Genomic DNA, 19,667 nt, shown 5'->3' on the forward strand with positions numbered 1-19,667 from the left:
AACAAGTACTTTGAATCTTGTTTTCGTGTCGTGTTCGTCTTTATGAGGTAACAAGTTCACAACACACTTTCTGTGCTCCTGCTGATGCTGCAGCGTCAGTTCAAACGGCTCTGAGCCTTCCATATGACAGTGAAGTGTGCAGATAACAAGCAGTCTTGTAAATTCAGTCTGACAGGTGCTGCGGCATTCCTTCAACATCTACTGTAGCAAAAGGGGGTTAACTCTTTCAGTGCTGCTTCCTAGAGACAGTGCAGAAAATGGCCTGTTCAGACCTGCAGGGATATCACCTAAAGGACAGATACTTGCAGGTGCCATTGAAATGAAGTTTCTAAGTTTCAGTTTAACTGGTTTGGAAAGGAGTCTCCAGACTGGTGCCAGCTTGTCTGATTGAAGGTGGGGTTCTCCCACTGGGCGAAGTGGGATTGTTGATATGTACAGCCACAGATACAAGTTGTGCAAGTGTGAAAACAGCTTTTACAACAGTTACCACCAAACAAACTTATGAAAGAGTTTGGACTTCTTTAAGCAAAATCTTTAATTTGCTTTCAGTCAGCTCAGATACACTTCTGTAAATCACTGCAACCAAAAGCTCCATGTGTAAGAAAGTAACATGTTAAAAACAACATGATTCACAATGAAATAAATATCGCAAGATCATTTCACAATACTGTACATCAGTCTAATTTTAAAGTTTTGTAGTGGGTCATAGCAGCCCCAGGAGAAGAAATAATCTATTGACCAGTATTGAATTAACAAGTCCGACAGCCATGTATGTGACAAACTTAGATGGCACTTCAATCTCCCTCCTCCTCCTGGCGTTGTCGTCACTTTTTGGCACACTGTACCATGAGTACAACACCCGCAGGCACAGCGTTTTTACAACCTGCCGAGTTCCCACTAAAGCTGAGGCTCCCAGGAGGAAGCGTGCAAAGCCCAGAGCCAGAGAAGCTGCTGTCAGGGTGGGCAGAGGAACAGGTAGCTCCCCCTGGGGCTCAAAAGTTTGCCCCACCTGCATGTTCACCCAATATCCGATGGAACACCCAGCGCCCACTCCGAGGATGGTGGTGGTGTCTCCTCGTGTGGTGCTGTAATGGTCCAGCTCTGGGTATGTGTAGCTGAGGAGGAGGGGCAACAACAACGCTACGGCTGGAGAGATGGGGCTGGTGAGCTGGAAGTGGTCAAAGGTTTCCCAGTGAGGGTAGGAGACGAACGTGAGGACTAATGAAATCAGAGCTCCACAGATCACATCCTGAAAGCAAAATAATGACAATATTAAAACAAATCTACAAGTAAATAAAGTGACAAATGGGGTTAACAAATGTTCTCAATGCTGGAATGATAATACAAGCTTCTCTACTACCTCCAATTTTTACAGTCAAGCACAAAGTACAAGCCCTCAGTTCATTCCAATAATTTTTGTTTTGATTATTTCTTAAGATTTTTCTTAGAGAGATGAATTTGAAGATTGATACCACTCTTATTCTGTGAGATGAGTAAAGCCAGCATTTTAGCTTAGCTTTGTCTAGGAAACTCAAAATATGTAAATAGCCGATGATTAAAGAGCATGTTGGTCATTGGCTGATAGGGATGGGTACCTTTCGCATCTCAAACGATACGGTACCCATGCCCAGTACCTGGCAAACGGTACCGGTTCTCAACGGTACCAATTTTCGGTACTTTTTGTGTTAATGTGGCAAAAAATATCAATTTGTTTAATGATAAAATGTTTTTTTTTTATTTAATTTTTTTTTTTCAGTAGATGTTACCTTGTAATGCTGTGTTCATGTCCAGCATGGAAAACCACCTACTCTTCCACTCCCTCACAGTCACAAGGATGCATTTAGGTACCTAAAAATGGTAACTTTTGATTTAATGTGACTCGTACCTGGTACTTTTGACAGAATTTGGTTGGTACCTATAAAAAAAACTAATTCAGTACGCATCCCTATTGGCTGATGTTTTTAGCAGATTTATAATATGTGGATTTTTTTTTTTAACTTGTGGTTTTAATAGAAGAAATAATTTCTAATAAAATATTTTAGTACTGGTCCAAACTGGGACAAGTGACAGATTCTGGCTGTTTATGAGCTTTACTGATATTTTGGGATTTGGGACACCCAGCTTGAAACTGGGACAAAAGCAGAAAAAAACAGGCTGGCTGGTCACTGAACATTATTGATATCAATTAAAATCAAACACTGAGAGGTGATGTGTTAGCTTTGTCCTTGGGTGCTACACTAACTTACAGCTCCCAACCCATTTCTCTTAACATCAATTACATCGTCTCACAGTGTGATTCATGAAGCAGCTTTTACTGATGAGCTTGTCCTTAAAGCTACCTGATCTAATTAATTATATAACTGCATGAAATGGCATCAAGATTTTCTACATGAGGATGGCAACAGGAAGTGAACGCTGCATTAAGAGTCTTGGATCAAAGCCTCAGACAGACAGTTAGCCAGACACAGATATAAATAATGAATCCAGTGTTGGGCTTGAATGTTTTATGCTGTGGTAGCTGTGTGTGCGTGTGTGTGGAAAAAGGCTTATCCTCACCAAAACTGAGTGCATGCCAGTGTAGAGGCGACTGAGACACACCAAGGACGACAGCGTCACAGCGATCAGCAGACCCACCTCGAACTGGAACTGAGACACAGAAACACACAACTGTATCACTGACCAGCACAGATATGAGGATAACACACACAGATTGATACACCCTGCTCCCTGATGAGGCTGATATAAGATGAAATCTGTTGAAGTTTCACGTGACTTAAATTCCTCTCATACTTTTGTGGAAACACCAATGCATTTGACATTTAGGGTTTCCTCTTTCTTCTCCTGTTACTCTGTGATCATAAAATCCATTCGTCAATCCTCTTAACGGCGACGTGTAGCTTCTCTCGCCGCCAGCTTTCCATTCTGCTGCGTTGACATACCGCCTGCCATCAAGTCACCGCTCCTTTTGTCCTTCTACTGTCCCTCCATCCTCTCTGCCCTCCTTCTTTTACCTACGGCGGCAGGTTTTGTTCCCCCTTCCATTTCAATAACAGTGAGAAGAGAGGCCTTGTGTATTCATTCACCTCCTCCACCCTCCCCCTACACCCTCCTCCTCCTCCTCCTCCTCTCTTGCCTTTTTTCCTGTGTCTTTTCCTGTCTTTTGCAGCTGGAAGCCCATTCAGTGGTAGTTCATGAAGAGAGGGCTTATTTTGAATGGTCACAAAGGATGCCAGGGACAGGAGGGGGGTCACTCCGTGATTGACTGTCGCGACCTCCGACCTGCTCCGGGAACTGGCCGAGTCGCCCCGGGCCTTGCAGTTATTCAGGAGCCTCTGTAACAGCCGGTGACTCATTTAAAGCTTCGCGTGCTCTTTTCTTTCAGGGGAATCCTCGAGGAATGTTAGGCGGCTGAGTCTTTTACTGTACATGAAGTGTCCCGGGGTTGATTTCTGTGGCCTTAAGAAACTACTTCAGAATCTGATGTGACAGCTGAGAGGCAGTGAGGCCGTAAACTACTCATGACTCTCACAGTCCTTCTTTAAAACTCAGTGCCACATTAAGACTGCCTATGATTGAGCCACTGAGTGTTTTATTGACTTGGCAGCAGAGTCGTAGAGATAAAGAGGGGATGAGTCAGGGGAGGGAGGTGGAGACGTGGACTGACAGTCATTGACTCAGTCGAGTCTATCAGAGGACCAAACAGAGCTCGACGGGTGTGGCTGATGGTGACTGATGGTGACTGCTGGCCCCACCCCTCCCTGCCCATTGTCCAACAGCTCAGTCAGGACTCAGTGATGGACAGCGGGGCCACTCCCTTCATCCCACTCAGATACTGGAGGACTGGCTGCCATCCACTTGATCCCTGTACTGGATTCCACACTTCAGCCCCATCACATGAGTTGCCCTCCCTCAGTTCATTGTGAATCCAGGAAAAGGTCCATGTGAATTTGGGATGTTCAGTGTTTTCAACTTGTGGAAGCGTCCTCGTACAAACTGAACCCGTACTCCTGCATGCTCCACCCAACCACCACAGGGATGGGTACCTTTCACATTTGAAACAAAATGGTACCGATGCTTGGTACATGGCAATCAGTACCAGTACTTAGCGGTACCAACTTTTGGTACTTTTTTGTGTTTATGTGGCAAACAATATCAATTTATTTAATAATTAAACATATTTTTTTATTTGATATATTTATTCTTCAGTATACAACCTTGTAATGCTGTATTTATGTTCAGAATTGAAAATCATCGACTCTTCCACTCCCTCACAGTCAGGAGTGTAAGGATGTATTTAGGTACCTAAACATGGTCCTTTTGATTTTACGTGACTCGTACCCAGTAATTTTGACAGAATTTGGTTGGTACCTAAAAAGGACCTAATTCAGTACCCATCCCTTTCCCCTCTCCAAAACTAGACTAAGCATACCAAGATGCAAATGCACATCTCACATCAATAGCCCCAAAAAATAATAATCATGTCCTTCATGACTGGAGTTTATGTTTTTTGTTTTGTTTTGTTTTGTTTTGTTTTTCTGCTGAAGCTGCTCATTGAGACCTGATCTGGCTTGTGTTTCACCAGTTTTTTAATTATCTATAACTCAGCATTAATTCAACAGGATAACTTATGTGATACCTTTGTTCATAATTACCGTTCAGCCTCCGCTATCCTTAGCTTCCTTACTCTAATGAAGTTTAAGTACATCATTTGCAGTCAGCAATGCTGGAAACATCATGTGTCATTATAATGACAGCTGTAATCAATGTACATCATCATTAACGCTGTCTCTTAGGGGGACTGGTGCTGTAGTTATTCAGCAGTCAGGATTCAATATAATTCTATTATATGAATTATGGGAAAATATACATCAGTGTAGGTTTATTTTCTACGACAGTGACATACAGAAAACAGATGGCTTTATGTCACCGGGGACAAAAGTTGAGGTCTTTAAAAAAAAAAAAAAAAGCTGAAAAAAGATTATAGGGAAAAAATTTAAAACATTTTAAGTGTGTCCATTTAAAAGATTTAATCCCCATGCTAACAGCTCTGTAAAGCTGTATTTTGGAAGAGCGGTGCTATGAGCTAAATGCTAATGTTAGGAACCTGATAGGTCTGTTTGGGAAAATAAAGGGTTGTATAAAAGTTTTGCTACAATAAAATTAGTTTTTTGGCTTCTTTACAGGGTGAGAGTGGGGAGTGACATGGGATGGAAGATGGATTTAAATCCAGGCAACCAGCTGGAAGGGTATCCTCATGGGGCATGACCTAAACCACTAGGCCAAATTTGCACCTCATAAACTTAAGGTTTATTGTTTATACAAACTTTCAGGGCACAGGAATGTCTGTTCTTGGCAAACCAATTAAGATCAAAATCTTGTTTTTTATTTCCCTTTAAAGGAAAAGACATGAACCACAGTCTTATGGCTCCATTCCCTGTAAAGCATGAAAGCATGGTCCCATCACTAGCAAAGACAATGCTAGCATGGTAGATATATTTTTACCAAGTGGTCCACTTGTTCTGATGTGTTAATTTTTTGTGTGTTTGTTTTTTCTTGTTATTCTTTTGGGGGGTACAAACAGACTAGAACAAAACCCTTTAAACGAAACTAGCTCCAGTGTCTTCCACTATCTACACCAGGGGTGGCCAACCTGTGGCTCACGAGCTGCATGTGGCTCTTTGCTTTTCAGTGTGTGGCTTTTTGATCCATTCATAAATATGTTTATATATATATAAAGCTATGAGTAGTGATGTGCTGATCAATCTAAAATATTGATATACTGATGCCAGTGTTGGGTTCAGTATTGATCAATGTTTGGGTGTACAGGTTGATACTTAAGTTTCAGTTTATCTTCTCTAGTACGAAATTTAAACACACTGACAAACACAGTAAATTTCGTTTTAAAATTGGAAATGTTTTGGTTTTCATTTTATGTCATTTCGTTTATGCATGAGAGGAAGTGTGTTTGTAAGACCCTGCATGTGACGTTGCTCTCTGTAGTACCATGGTCGTTTCTGTAGCTCTTGGTCCCTGACTGGTTGGCCACCCCTGATCTAAACCAAGGCTGGGTCTTTTTAGATGGTTGTATTTAAAGAGAAATACCTGTCTGGGTTCAAGATGAGTTTTAGAGTCCAGTGTAAATTGGTCATAAACTATGATCATATGCACTGTCTCCTTCTTGGTTGATGCAGTTACCTGTTTGATGCCGAGCCAGGTCCATTTCCTAGTGACCAATAAAACCATCTCACACTGCATGAATTATTTTCAACACGAAGAAAGATCACATACTGTTTGTCAGTCACCTTTGTGATTGATTTCTGGTCTTCTGTCATTTCATCACAGCTGTTGGTGAGTCTCACCTGTAACCTGGAGGGAGCACTCAGTAAAAGTGTAAATGAGATGGCAGTGGCAGCCATGGCGTGGGTGGAGGGCAGCCCGTATTCGGCATCGACTCTGGTCTCCAGCTTGACCACAGGAGGAGAAAGAGGACGAGGCAGCTTCAGTATGTCTTTCATCACCTGGCCCACGTACATTACCACCTAGGAGAGGTAAGAAGACACGCGTCTGTTTGAAAGGGTACCAATCATAGATGGTTTGAATCATGCATGTAGTCACAGTGACAGGCATACTGGCTTATGAACAGGCAGTGCAGAGCCCAAAGATGGGACTGCCCATTTTAGAAATGGTGACAACAAATCTAAAAACTAGAGATACCTCTGATTACTGCCATAAAAAGCATGTACTGCAAAAACTCAAAAATAAGTGACAGTTTATGCCATATGCCTATTAAAAGACAAATCTAATGGAATGGATACAAAACAAATCCACTATAGCTGTTAAATGCTGGTCAACGTCAAGCCAAAATTAAGTAAAAACTGCCTGTATTCATTAAAAAAAAACCTACCAATAGAGTAAGAGGATGCTATTTAAGTAATGAATAAAAGTTTCTTGATTTTGACATTATTCATATCTCAGGAAACTGTTAATGTAGATTTTTTTGTTCTCAACCAGCAGATCTTTTTTTTTTTAAGAAGAGGACATTTGTTTTGAAAATTGGCTGAACTGAAGTCTGCAATTATATCATATAATGGGTATTCTAGTCTGAGCTCTAAAAGGATTCCTTGGCTTCTGTGGCCAGCCTTTAGTGGATACTTAAGGAACAGATTTTTTCCCGCACTTTTCTCATTTGCCAACCTTTACCCTCTGCAAGTTGCTGCCATGAACCACTAGGTGATAACCTCAAGTGCAACTGCAAAAAGTCCCACAGGGAGGCCTGTTTTCCTAAACAGGTATAGCAGGCGCCCAATGTACAGAGGCCACAGTCATTAGAGACTAATTTCCAGTCTCAGCATGATTTGGTGCAGTCACTACTCACTCTCTCTTTCCTTGACACATCTTGTTAATTGAGGCATAAATAAAAAAAAATCTTAAAAAAACAAAACAAAATAGAAAAGCACTCAGAGAGTGCAGACCTCTATCAAGCATACTGTGATTTTCACCAACACTTTAGTCCTACTTTAATGTTCTACTCCCTTTCAGCAGACTGTCTGCTACAACTTGGTGTTAATTGCAGGTTTGGATGATAAAGTGTTTCCTGACAGTGTTGAAAATGATGGTAACCCAGTACATATTTTATATTCAGGATCTTAGTATCCAGAATATTGCCAGGATCTGGATCGAACTTTTACATCTGTCAGAAATTATGGTGACCTTGTCTTGTATTGTTTTGCAAAGCAATCTGACCATTTATCCTGGAGTTGTATAAACGTATGGTGAAAACGGCCCAATCTCACAATGATAAAGAATCCTTTAAAAAGTCCTGGATCCAGACGGTGATCCAGATCACCTCCAAAATTCAATCAGTTCTTCCTTTCCCATTTTGAACATTTCCTGAAAACTCCATCACTCCGTTTGTAACTTCTGAGTTATGTTGTTCACAGACAAACTCTCCCCAAACAAAACACCTCCTTGGCAGAGGTAATAACCACAAATACTTCTGCAGTTCTTACAGTGGCCCCTAGAGGGTGGCTCCAGAAGTGAGCACTTTTGAAGATATTATGTTTGGTGTTTGATTATATGAGGGATCGTCTTAAAGATGTAGCTGTCATTTGGTCACATTTTGGCTTTTAGTATGTAAGTGAATTAATCTATCATTGGAGACAATCTGTCTTAATTTTGATGCCAATTTTTTTTCATCACAATAACATAGAAGAAAATTTTTTTTTTTGTAGTTTCTGGTATTAAGAAGTATCACCATGATTAATGAACACAATGAATTTAAAACAAGTTGTTGGATTCATACAAGATTACTTCTACAGGTTAAATGTAATATCTGATAATAAAGGATTTCATCAGAGTACTGCTGTGTACCAGACACAAAACAAGAAATAACAGATGAAGGTGACTATATAATTATGACTAGAAGAGCTAAAATTTTGATTAAACTGTGTTGTTAAACTGAGCACACAGGCGTTTAAATTCTCACAATCCCCACAAAAATTAAAAGAAAATGAAAAAGTGCACAGTGATAGCGACCCACCCTTGTGCGAAGTGCAGATGCTGCAGTTGCACGAAAGCAAAATCTATTGTAAGAAACTGAGAAATGAAGGGGGTGAGGGGGTTTGCTGACGCAGCGTCTTAAGCTGGCTGGGTCAGACAGAGGGCTCTTGACACAATGATACACTTGGTGCAAGGTGTCTGTGTGCATGTGTGTGTGTGTGTGTGCGTGTGTGTGGTGATGGTGTATGTATGTGTATGTGAGTTTCCTGCCAAATCTGCTGCCTATTCTCTTTCATGAGATCCCCAGCGGCTTGAAGAGGGGCAGCCTGCTTCAGCTCCAGGTTTATTTAAAGCTCTGCCTTGTATATTTAATGAATGGCTGTCTTAGCGCAGAGCAGGGAGGCAGGGCGCTGGGAGCGAGCAGGACACTAATGTGTGTGTTTAAGGCAGAGAATGGAGAGCTTGTTATTACCGTCTCTACTGACACCGTAATAAGGAGATGCTAGTTACCATGGCAAGTGAGATGTAAAAGTACATCTTCTGACCTGCTGTTAGTGTGGCAATTTGTCGTGACAGATAGTCATGGAGATAAAGAGCGAGGGAAAATGAGAGGGGATGAGATGGAAGTTTAGGAAAACAGCTGGCCTGGCTCTCCTAAAAATACACCCAACAGGACATCTACAGCTCATTATTACACTGTGGCTGGTTTGAATCTTCTGTGTTTTGAGCCCAGCTAAATACTCACCTCAGCTTGCAATCTTGGCCTGAGGTCTATTTTCATACAGCCTCCAGCTTTCAACATAAAATGTTTAAATGATGGCTCTTACATTAGTCATGCTGTTAATTGTGTGTACATTTACATTTTCTGCCAACAGCACAAACAAAACCAAAGTCTATCCAGTAACAGCTCACTAAACCACATATGGAATGTACATAGGCTGCTTGTATAAAGTTAAAGCTCTTTATATTTAGCAGAAACTCAACAACTCTTACCACTGATGTCTTTAGATGACTGTATTTATTATGTGATGTATCAAATGCGAGAGTTTGAAAGATAAGAAATGGTGCAGAAAAGGCAAAAAGTGGTGCAAAAGATAGTTCAGACAGCAGGGTAAGAAATATGTATGCTAAAAATGTTTGCAGGTCAAAGTAGTCTGAATAACTGTCCTGATAAAATCCAAATCCTCTTTCTGCCTTAAAAAATCTTGATCCTTTTCCCCCATATTGCCGTTTAACAGAGAAAATTTTTCTTGAGGAAGCAGAGTTTGCTAAAGTTTACATAGCAACAACACACTGCAGAAAACTGACCACTTAACATCTGGTATCAAGAGACAAGGGACTTATGGCTAAGCCACGCCTCCCCTCCACACAACACATCACAACACAACAAAGGATACTTTCAGCATAAAAATAATTATTTCCTTCACTTTTTAATGGAAAAAGAAAAAAAGGAACTCTGAAATTTAACCGACCTCCAGTTGTGAGAGTAACAAACCATATAGAATAAAGTGAACAAGGGGTGTGGCTCTGCCAGCCACAATCATTCTTTTGCTATAAAATTCTTTTCATCTATTGCTGATCTCTAAAGCTCACAGTGTTTCTGCCAAAAAAAAACCCCAGCATATTGACTTTTGCAATTTTGAGGTAGAACAAGTTCAGCTGTATCCCCTCCAGGTCTGTGTACATTACACTTATTTTTAACCACAGCCATTGCGATTTGAAAATTGCATTCTATCATATTGCGATGTCAGTTTCAATTCGATTAATTGTTTAGCCCCAACCCCGTCCTCCAACCTCTTAGGACACCTTGTGATGGAGATGGGATGGAGATGCATGTACCCCATGAACACCGTTAAAAACTCAAACTCAAAACCGAATGAAAACTTGACTGTCTGCAATGCATTTCAATGGACGTCCAGATAGAGAATATCTGAGTGTATGGGAACCGCTATACGCACCGTGATTGGCTCATCATGTTTGAGGGCGGGACTTAGTCACAGGTCAATTGAGGGACAGGAGAGTTTTGATTTCATACGTCTGTGCTGATGGCACAAGTAACATCATGCTTTCATGCACAAAAGTGGATGGACTCTTGTAGCTCTGCGTGGTTTGGAAATATTGGAAGTAGAAAATGGAGATGAGGTCACATTTAGGCTGTCTGTTTAATGAAACCACAAAAATGCATGACAATCACACGTCACCAGAGGGAGCTCTAAACGATATGGCTTCAACTTTGGATAACAGCTGTTGAATAGTCGATGAAACAACCCCAAACAAAAAATACATAAAGCAACCATGTACTTTGTGTCACAGTGGGTCTAAATGCATTTACAGCATTGAGCACAACCAAACTCTTAAACCTTCATTCCATTCTCTTGGCCAGCTGTGGTGAATTGTTGTCTACTAATGAGTCTGCTTCGGTTTGAGGTTTCCTTCTGTTAAAAATACGATTTTCTTACTTGCTGCTGTCATTTGCTAACTCATGACAGATAATAGTAGCTCTTTTTAAAAAGCACTCTCAGATAACAAACATCTTGTTCTTTCCAGAGGCTAAATTCTTCTCCTCCACCTCCCACTTCTCTACAGTTGTGCCTGAATGTAAAGCTCACTTAACATTTCTGCTTCTACTCTGTATCCACACACACCCAGACAGAATAATTGGTACCATGAAGTGGACAATAAACAGAGAACAGCACAATAGTACAGCCATTTAGCATGTCTGACCCCGTCCATTCACTACACAACAAGCCATTCTGTGAGCACACCATCCCCTGCAGCCCTCACACAATGAATCTGCCTACCAGTTCAAGCGCTTGCATGATATGATACCCTCGCCTCGCCCCCTACTCTCACCGTCAACACAAACATCATATTCAGCTGGCTCCAGTAAAGTCAGAGTGTCACTGGTGTCTTTGTCACATCAAAGAACGTTCTGGTGTCATTAAGAGAAGAGTTAAAGGCAGGTCAAGACACAAACACTCACAAGGATAGATTGGCCTAAGTCTGTTTCCTTTGGACTTTGATCTGTCAACATGTAGATCAGAGTCAGTGTGTGTGTGGTGAAAAAGAGGCTGCTTTGCAGGCCAGAAGAAAACACACAAGATGCTTGTCTTTGGATAAAATCTAAATCTACACTCAAAGAGCAACATTTTTGAAAGCTGCTCACCAGCATTGGGACTATAAACTCCACTGTCAGGGTCAGGCCACATAAAACAGTAAAATATCTGACACTGACACTTTACAGTATAAAGATTATAGTCTGTTAAAGTTTAGAGTTTAACTAACTGTAAAACTTGGTTTATCTGCACAGTGGCTTTCTTAGAAATTGTCCTAATTGCTGCTTTTTGAACTGCAAACTTTTTCTATAGATCATATTTATTTTTTCAACAATATGGGTGATAAATATCTCAAAGCACAGCCACGAGGGATGAATCAAAATGTCTAGTTTTCCCAACTAACTGACCAGTCAACGAGCCTGAGAAGTTATTTAGCACAGCTCAATATGTGATCACAACAAGCAGCAACCTCCAGTCTAAGAGTATGAGACAATGCAAAGTGCTTAAATCTGCTGTTTCTTGAGCGTCCACTTGAGGCTGGCCCCAAAAGTACTGGAAGTCACATACATACCAACCCAAAAAAGAATCTGTTTTTACAGCAGAAATTAACCTTTTTACAGCCTGGTACAAAAAACATCTCCCATCTGAATCACTAGTTATACTATCTGCACAGACCGTAAGGGAATGAATTTTTAACCATCGGAGAGCAGTTTAGAAGATATTAAGATCCTGGGTTCCTCCAATCAGAGGCACAGCTCAGCTCACATGACTGACAGGTGCCATATAGCCGTTAGTGTGGAGACTTGAAGCCTGTGTCACTTCCAATATGGCCGCAACAGCAGATTTGCTTCAAAAATTTATTTCAGAAACAGACATCAAGGAGACTATGTCTATTAATTATACAGTCTTAGGATCACAGAGTGCGAAGGTAAACACTTTTTGATGTTAATGACTAACATTAGCAGAGCCAGCACTACAAGCCTTCAGCCTTCTTTGCAGCCTTCTTTGCAGGTTAATGCCCACATGCCTGTACTGGTTACACATTGCTCTGGTCAGATCCTAATATGAAAGATTAACCAGATACAACTGTTACTTCGCTGAATCTACACTTTCAGAACAAAATACCACCACAACATTGTGTCACATGACCACTGCTATGAGGCACAGATGCTATCTGTCATCTATGTTTGTTTACATCCAGTTGGTTGAGCATTATCACATTATAGCAGTGGCCATTAACTCCATTTACAGCCCTGCTAGCTGCAGGTAACCACAACAGACACAACACGTGACTGTGTTCACAGTCCTGCTCCAAAAAATATGAATACAGAGTCGTCACCCTCCGAGGAAACAGCCAGGCTAACATTGGCCCATTAACAAGCTTTAAGGCAAAATCCTCATGTATTGGTTACTTGGGCCGGAAACAATAAATAGAAAATGAAGCGAGGAAGAAAAACCTCTAACACTTGCCAGGAGAAAGTGCAACGGCAAGATGATCAGTCACAGTAAGCAATGTGTTTCAAATGTACTGTTTTACAAAAAGCAGGAGATAAATAGCGATACACATTATTATTTGTACAGTTAGTTACTGTAATTACTAAACAGAAAAAAAACATGTTTCAGTTGTTTTACATTTGGGAACAATAAAAGCACTTCATGATGCTGGATGGTTTTCTCTGTTTTTATGACAGGTGGTCAAATAAATTTGTTAAAGGGGCTGTGAGGAGTTTCTAAGTGATCTTGAAAAAATGTCCTTTCTAGATATATGCATGATTGTAATCCCAACTTTAAAATGAGATTTTCAGGTTATTTTGAAAGGCTACATCTTAGCTTTCCAATCAGGTAAAGCAGGACCGGATCAATTTACGGTCTAGGTTTCTATGACAACACCACGTTGGTTGACAAAGTTTTGTAGTGAGGGGAGAGATCTGGGTTTTCCTCTGCTAAAAAAAAAAAAAAAAAATCTGTCATTAATTGTGTAGTGATGGTGGACACTGGAGCCTAACAGTCAGGCAGAAAAAGGACAGAAGAGCAGAAAAAAGATAAACTGGAGAGAGACAGAGCATGAGCTAAACGCTAAAACACAAGCTAATGGCTAGTGGTCTGTTCAAACTTGAGAGTCTATCAATATAATGAAGAGTGAGGTTATGCTGGCTCTGCTTTGTAGATGACTGGCAGGACACAACCAGGATTTACTAACGTTACATAGCACCGGGCTGCCAGTAGCGCTACATATAGCCAGCTACTAAACTACGGTATGAACTTACAAAGTCTGCTTCTTGTCACGTTTCGAACATGCTATGTAACTGCTGATAATTACCTTACCTGGTCATGTTGTATTGGGTAAAAAGTTCCAATCCAATCTCCATTCGTTTCCAAAACAAACACACTTCTGTTAAAAGTCACGTCTCCAAAACAGTGTGTGTAAGACTCCTGGCCAAAAGGTGGCTCAGCAGTCAAATTTAGGCAGATCCTCCTCAGCTTCTTTGAGCCCTGTCACTCCAAGTAGAAACTCTGGTGCTGACTCGTGGTGTTGTGGCTTAGAGCTAAGCTGAGTTAGATGTAAATGGAGGTTTGCCTGATTTGAATGACAGGTGGGTGCTTTCCTGTTTACCATATGCACTCAACTTCACCTCAGTTTCCGGATGAGCTGAAAGTTAGCTGAAAGTTAGCTGGAGTCAGCGTTTTGAACATGGCCTCATGACCTTACTATGTTCATCTCTTTGACAGTCTGTGTTTAAAATGTTGGAGTTAGTAATTGGACTGAATATTTCAACCAGCAAAAATCTTCACTGTTATGTCAGTCATGTGTTAATGAACCATCTTCTCCAAGGGATTAGACCAGGACTAAAATGGTCATATAACTTTAAAATGTGTTGTTTTGTGGAAAGAAGATGTTTTTTTATTAATAACAATAATCTGACGTCACTAATTAAACATTTCCATGAGGTTTCTCTTTAAACACTCCTGAATAATCCACGTCACCATGACCTGTATGTCATTAAAAGAACATCTGTGGATTTTTTTAATATTCCTAACAGCACAGGATTTGCATAACACTATGCTACAAGAATACCATACAACACTGCAAGTAATTCATGACCATATGCTTAAAGACAGTTGTTCACGAAGTCAACCAAAGTCACCCTTCAAAGTAAAAGCAACAGAGAGTAGTTAAGGGCACAAAGGGAAGTGTGTGTGTAAGATGTGTGTGTGTCTGTCATTGATTTGGCCTGCACCATCTTTTCTCATGCACACAAGTCTTACTTTGCATGGCTGCGCTTCAGTGGCTGGCGTGAGTTGCCAGTTTTGCATGAGGAGAATGAGTGCACAGCCCCGGGTGAACCTTAGATAACTCCGCCCACACAATGGCAGGGTGCTGTTAGAAGTTACAAGTGTGGGGTGAAGCCCCCCGAGGGTTGACAGACCAAATGTTGGGTCCAAAGAGAGAGAAAGCTCAGGGCGTTGATGAGGCCAATAAAGCACTCTGCTGGTCGGCCAGGGGGAGGAGAACACAGAGAGGAGCTGGTAATGTCTAACTAAAGGGAGGGCAATGAGTGTGTTTAGTAGGCGAGGTGGGAGTGCAACCATGTGTGTGTGTTGGTGTTTATGTGTGTTTGAAGGAGTTCACACAGGGGCCTGGTTCAGCCAGGATGCCAAAAGAATGGTATCTCTTGCCCTGGGGGGCCGAAGACGGGGTTCAAGCACAGGGCACCCACCAAGCTCTCAGGGCAGAGACACAAAGGGTACAAAAACACACATACACACTTACACAATTTAGGGAGTGTGTGGCTGTGTGACTTGGCCTGTTTGTTTCTGTCAGATACATTCCTTCTGGGATCACAGTTGACATGTTTTCAGGATCTCTCGTCGCAGTGTTCTGGCTCCTGTCAGATTAAACATCTGAAGAGGAGATCTTAGCGCTCAATCCTCACTGATGTGTCCTCATGTGTGGCCTCTCGCCATGTCAGGGGCCGCGGTCAGGCTGGCCCCTGTTCCCCCTAATGCCCGGGGATATGTGAACATGGTGTCAGAGACAGGTCATGGATGAAAGGAGGGTGAAAGGTGACAAGAGGGAGACTAAGGGCAAAGAAGAGAGGTGTCATTGTGGAAGAGACGGACATGTGACTTAAAACGTCTGTGTACCCTGTGGTGGTCTTACTGTCTCACACACACATTTTCTCTGTAGGTGTGACTTACTGTCCACATGTTGACCAGGCGTCGGCACAGGAATGGGTCCAGGCTCCAGTGTATGCAGGGCAGACAGGTGATGTAAAAGATTTCATGCCCCAGGCCTGCCGAGAGCAGGAAGAGGAAGTGCAGAAGCCAGTTCCTCACTTTATACTGTGGCTGGCTGCCGTTCTGTCGATAACGAAAACAGATTAACAGTAAATATGAGCACTTTTACAACAAGTGGCTGCTGGAACAATATCAGAGGCGAGATCCATGAGCAATAAAAAGTATAGCAATCACACCCTTTAATGGCTGACCTGATCTGACCTCTTTTTCACTTTTTACAGCCGACATTTTACCACAGGCACATCCAGATATGCCTCCTCCCACCCCATCCAATCCCCAAATCCTATTAGCCTTTTCAGAGGCAGGACTTAGATTAAAGCGAGGGCTTTTAATTCATAAACAAACGTATTAATCAAATGCTTTAAATACTACATTTGCACTTAGCTAAATGTGGCACACGCCCCAGCTTGAGTACATCAGAGCACAGCCAATATTTCTATTACTACAGTCACTGACCTGACTAATGCAACAGAAAGTGCCTCTTTTTCCTGCCGGTATAGATGAAAATGAAATCGACAGTTTTGAAGTTAGATTGCCTCATCATTTATGCATGAGCTACACATAAACTGCTGTGAAAGGGCTCAGTCAGAAAATGTGACAGGCTGGTTTATGATAAAGCATGTGGTGAGGAGACAAGTCCTGTGAGTTATTACTTCAGATCTTTATTTTTTCACTGTTGAGAGCGACTGTGGTGTAATTCTTAAAGTTTTATACTGTGTCATCACATGACATGCCCAAATGAACACAAGACTCACTCCCTCTGAGCTGCCGGCAGTCTGAATCATTGCTTGTTCTAATTATTTAATGAATTTGATGAATTTTAAACGCTGGTTAAAGGGAATGAGGCTCTGTGTTGATTTGGAAATAAATCAGGAAATTAAAATGAGTCATTATTATTATGATTCATGAATACTTTGGGTCAAAAATGAAGAATTGATGTGTGAACATCCCTGGAGTAACACCATGAGTAAGTGAATGTAAATTGACAGCCCAACAATTAAAAATCTGGGCTGTGTTTTTACAGTTTGGTGGCGCTTTTTTGGCTCTTCAATGTTCCAAATTATCATTCAATATTTTTAATTTTGCATTTGGCAGTACATATTTTCAAATCCTTAGAATACTGCTTGGAAGATTTTTAAATCACCACTCTCCATTCCAGGAAAATAGTGCCTTCAAGGCACTTAAATATTGGTAGAAAATGTATAAATATGATTGGTGGAGGCAGAAAGGGTCAAGAAATTATGATCATTATTTTTGTTTTTATCACAACCATGTTGGACCAGCACAATCAGAATGTTTTGATCTACTTGAAAATTTTATTTCACCCAGTAGGTCTGAATAAATATAATTAGTTTAGTTCCACATGCTCAAATAACAAGCTCAACTTAATTGTGGGACTCATTAGAATGGAAATTATATAAAGTGATTTAAAAACCATGACAGCAGAGGCCAAAACATCAAAAATGTTACATCCTTCATCAGCAATTAAGCAAGGATGCATCTTTCACCAGACCCCAATGCCACATCTTTCAAACACCACCTGTTTTAGCCTTAAGCTAACTATAGTGACAACACTGTGACATTATCTTTGTTGCTTTGTTGGACTGTACAGTCCTTGCTGAGCCATTGGAGCTCCTATCTGACGGCTTCTTCAGGCCAAGCAGTGCTCCTCTTGTTGTCTGAGATTTGTCGTTGATTTGTTGCCACCAGCTTGTTAAAAGTTTCCTTATTTAGCCTGAAATTATATTCATTGTTATCTTTTTACTCTCTGTAGGAGGGGTTGATTTGTATTCACCACCACCGGAGACCACAAGATATGCCTTAATCGCACTTAAGACAACTTAAGTTGCTTTATTTTGTTTGTTTTCAGCCATGCTTATTTTGTGTTATCGCAGGGAGTCTTAAGAGTGTTAACATTACTGATTAAGGGACATGATGACGGGAAATATTAAGAACCTTTTCTTCTATGAAAGCATGCACAGTCTTGTTAGTATCTTGGTTTTAAGCTAAGTCAGAATGAAACGATAGCAGAACTGGTGAAACCTGATTTCTCATGTTCCTTTTTTTCAAAGATAGCTCTCTTATCCAGGTTTCTGATCATCTAAAGCAGTTATGTCTTAATTTCTTTACTTTTTTAGTTCTGACAATAAATGTTGAGAAGTACTGTATATTTACGTATGACAGATATAATATCCGGGTTTCTCCGAATCAGGAATGTGGTTTAACCATGCTCCTTATATCAGGATGTTTGCATACACATTACATAACTTGAAACCTGAACATACTGAAAAAACAAGCATTTCTTAGCCTTCCATTTTTTCTGCTCCTACTTTATTCTGTCATACAGCCTGATAAAGCATGAGACCAGAGGCAGTCTGGCCTGAGATACTAACTGGATTAGTGTTTGTTTGACCAGAGTAAAGACTGTTTCATGTCAAGCTGGGGCCGCACAATCACTGGACTGATTTAAAGGTCCTGACCTTAGGACAGCTGAACAATAGGCTAAAAGTCAGGGTTGGACCAATCGAAGAGACTGAAATATTTCAGTGCACAGCTCATTTAAGAATTGAAACTAATGTGGTTCTGTTAATAGTGGAAAAATAATACAACTCTATATAATTTGATCATCATGCACACACTATACCCCATCAAAAAAAAAATGCAGTTACCATATCAAAGAAGGAACACCCTAAACCTATAACTTGGATATATTTGTTCCACATTTTACTAGACTAAATAAAGTGTTTGTCAAAGGAAAGGGAGACAGACAAGTATGTAAACATCCCTCACAGCAAGTCGTTGTGCAGATGAAACCTAGTGATGATAGAGACACCCAGACAAACGAGAAAAGCCTGTCACTGTTTGGTTTGCATACTCTCTAAATAAATGGAAACGTTTATTTTAACAGTTTCCATGTTACTATAATGCTTTAAACTCTGTTCAAAGGTTTCCAGTGCAGAGCATCAAAATAAAGCTAACCAAAGTTTTTCACCCAGACTTAGTCGGTTTATCTGTTCTTCTGTATTGGTCTCAGACTTTGAGAGAATCGAGCGAAAACAGGTGAGATGTTGGTTACTATTTCTGGAGAAAAATGTATTAAATGCAGGAGGATGCACCTGATTTTACTTCTGTTAAAGACTTACTACGATTGCGTGCCCGTTCTCCTTGTGTGTGAAGTTGCAGTTCTTATCCTGGTGGTCCCAGCGTCCCTCCACCTGCCCACGTGCACCGGGGGTTCCGATCTGGGCGCGCGTGCTGCCTTTGGTGTGATTCGTGGCTTCGATGAGGAAGAGTCCGCATCGTCTCTGGAACCGGGCCACGAGCTCCGAATCGTGCAGGTAAGCCAGGAGCTCGAGCATTTCAGGTGGAAGAGACACAGGTGTGATGGTAGTGTAGGTGGGAGCGGGCTGCTGTGTTTCTGAGCGGGTGAGGTAAAGGAAGCAGGACGAGGAGCACCGTGCAGGTGCGGCTGCTGTGCACGACAGGTGTGCGTAGAGGGGCGGGGCTCGGAAAGGGTAGTCTTGAGTAATGTGCCGCCCTTGTCCGACATGTGGACTGGGAGTGTTTAGCAAGCAGATGAAAGATTTATTGACTTTTCACGATAGGAGCATTTTCTGGAATTCTGCCCAGCTTCATTTGCGTAAATATGTTGGCCTAAATGCATCAGTGACGTACCTACCTTTTACTCATGACGTCATTTTTTGATTATCTGAATTATCTATAGCCTTTGGTGTTCAAGTTATGAAGTGCAGAGCCCCTCCATTTTGTGTTTCTTAACCTATAGGTCATTTTCCCTCTCAGCTTTATTTAGGT

The 19,667-nt window shown here is 41.2% G+C and overlaps 1 protein-coding gene across 1 annotated transcript; it reads right to left on the minus strand.

Moving 5' to 3' along the window:
• Positions 1-521: 521 nt before the first annotated feature.
• On the minus strand, positions 522-19,213 carry sgpp2 (sphingosine-1-phosphate phosphatase 2). Its single transcript, XM_074680322.1, has 5 exons — positions 18,998-19,213; positions 15,756-15,917; positions 6,360-6,539; positions 2,557-2,646; positions 522-1,249 (listed from the first exon to the last, which is right to left on the minus strand). Exons 1-5 carry the CDS (start codon positions 19,211-19,213, stop codon positions 704-706), a joined length of 1,194 nt encoding a protein of 397 aa, XP_074536423.1. The 3' UTR covers positions 522-703.
• Between the last annotated feature and the right edge of the window lie 454 nt (positions 19,214-19,667).

Source organism: Halichoeres trimaculatus, unplaced genomic scaffold, assembly GCF_033239565.1.
Source record: "Halichoeres trimaculatus isolate MK-OKI-2021-1 unplaced genomic scaffold, fHalTri1.1 fHalTri1_scaffold_9, whole genome shotgun sequence".
NCBI lineage: Eukaryota > Metazoa > Chordata > Actinopteri > Labriformes > Labridae > Halichoeres > Halichoeres trimaculatus.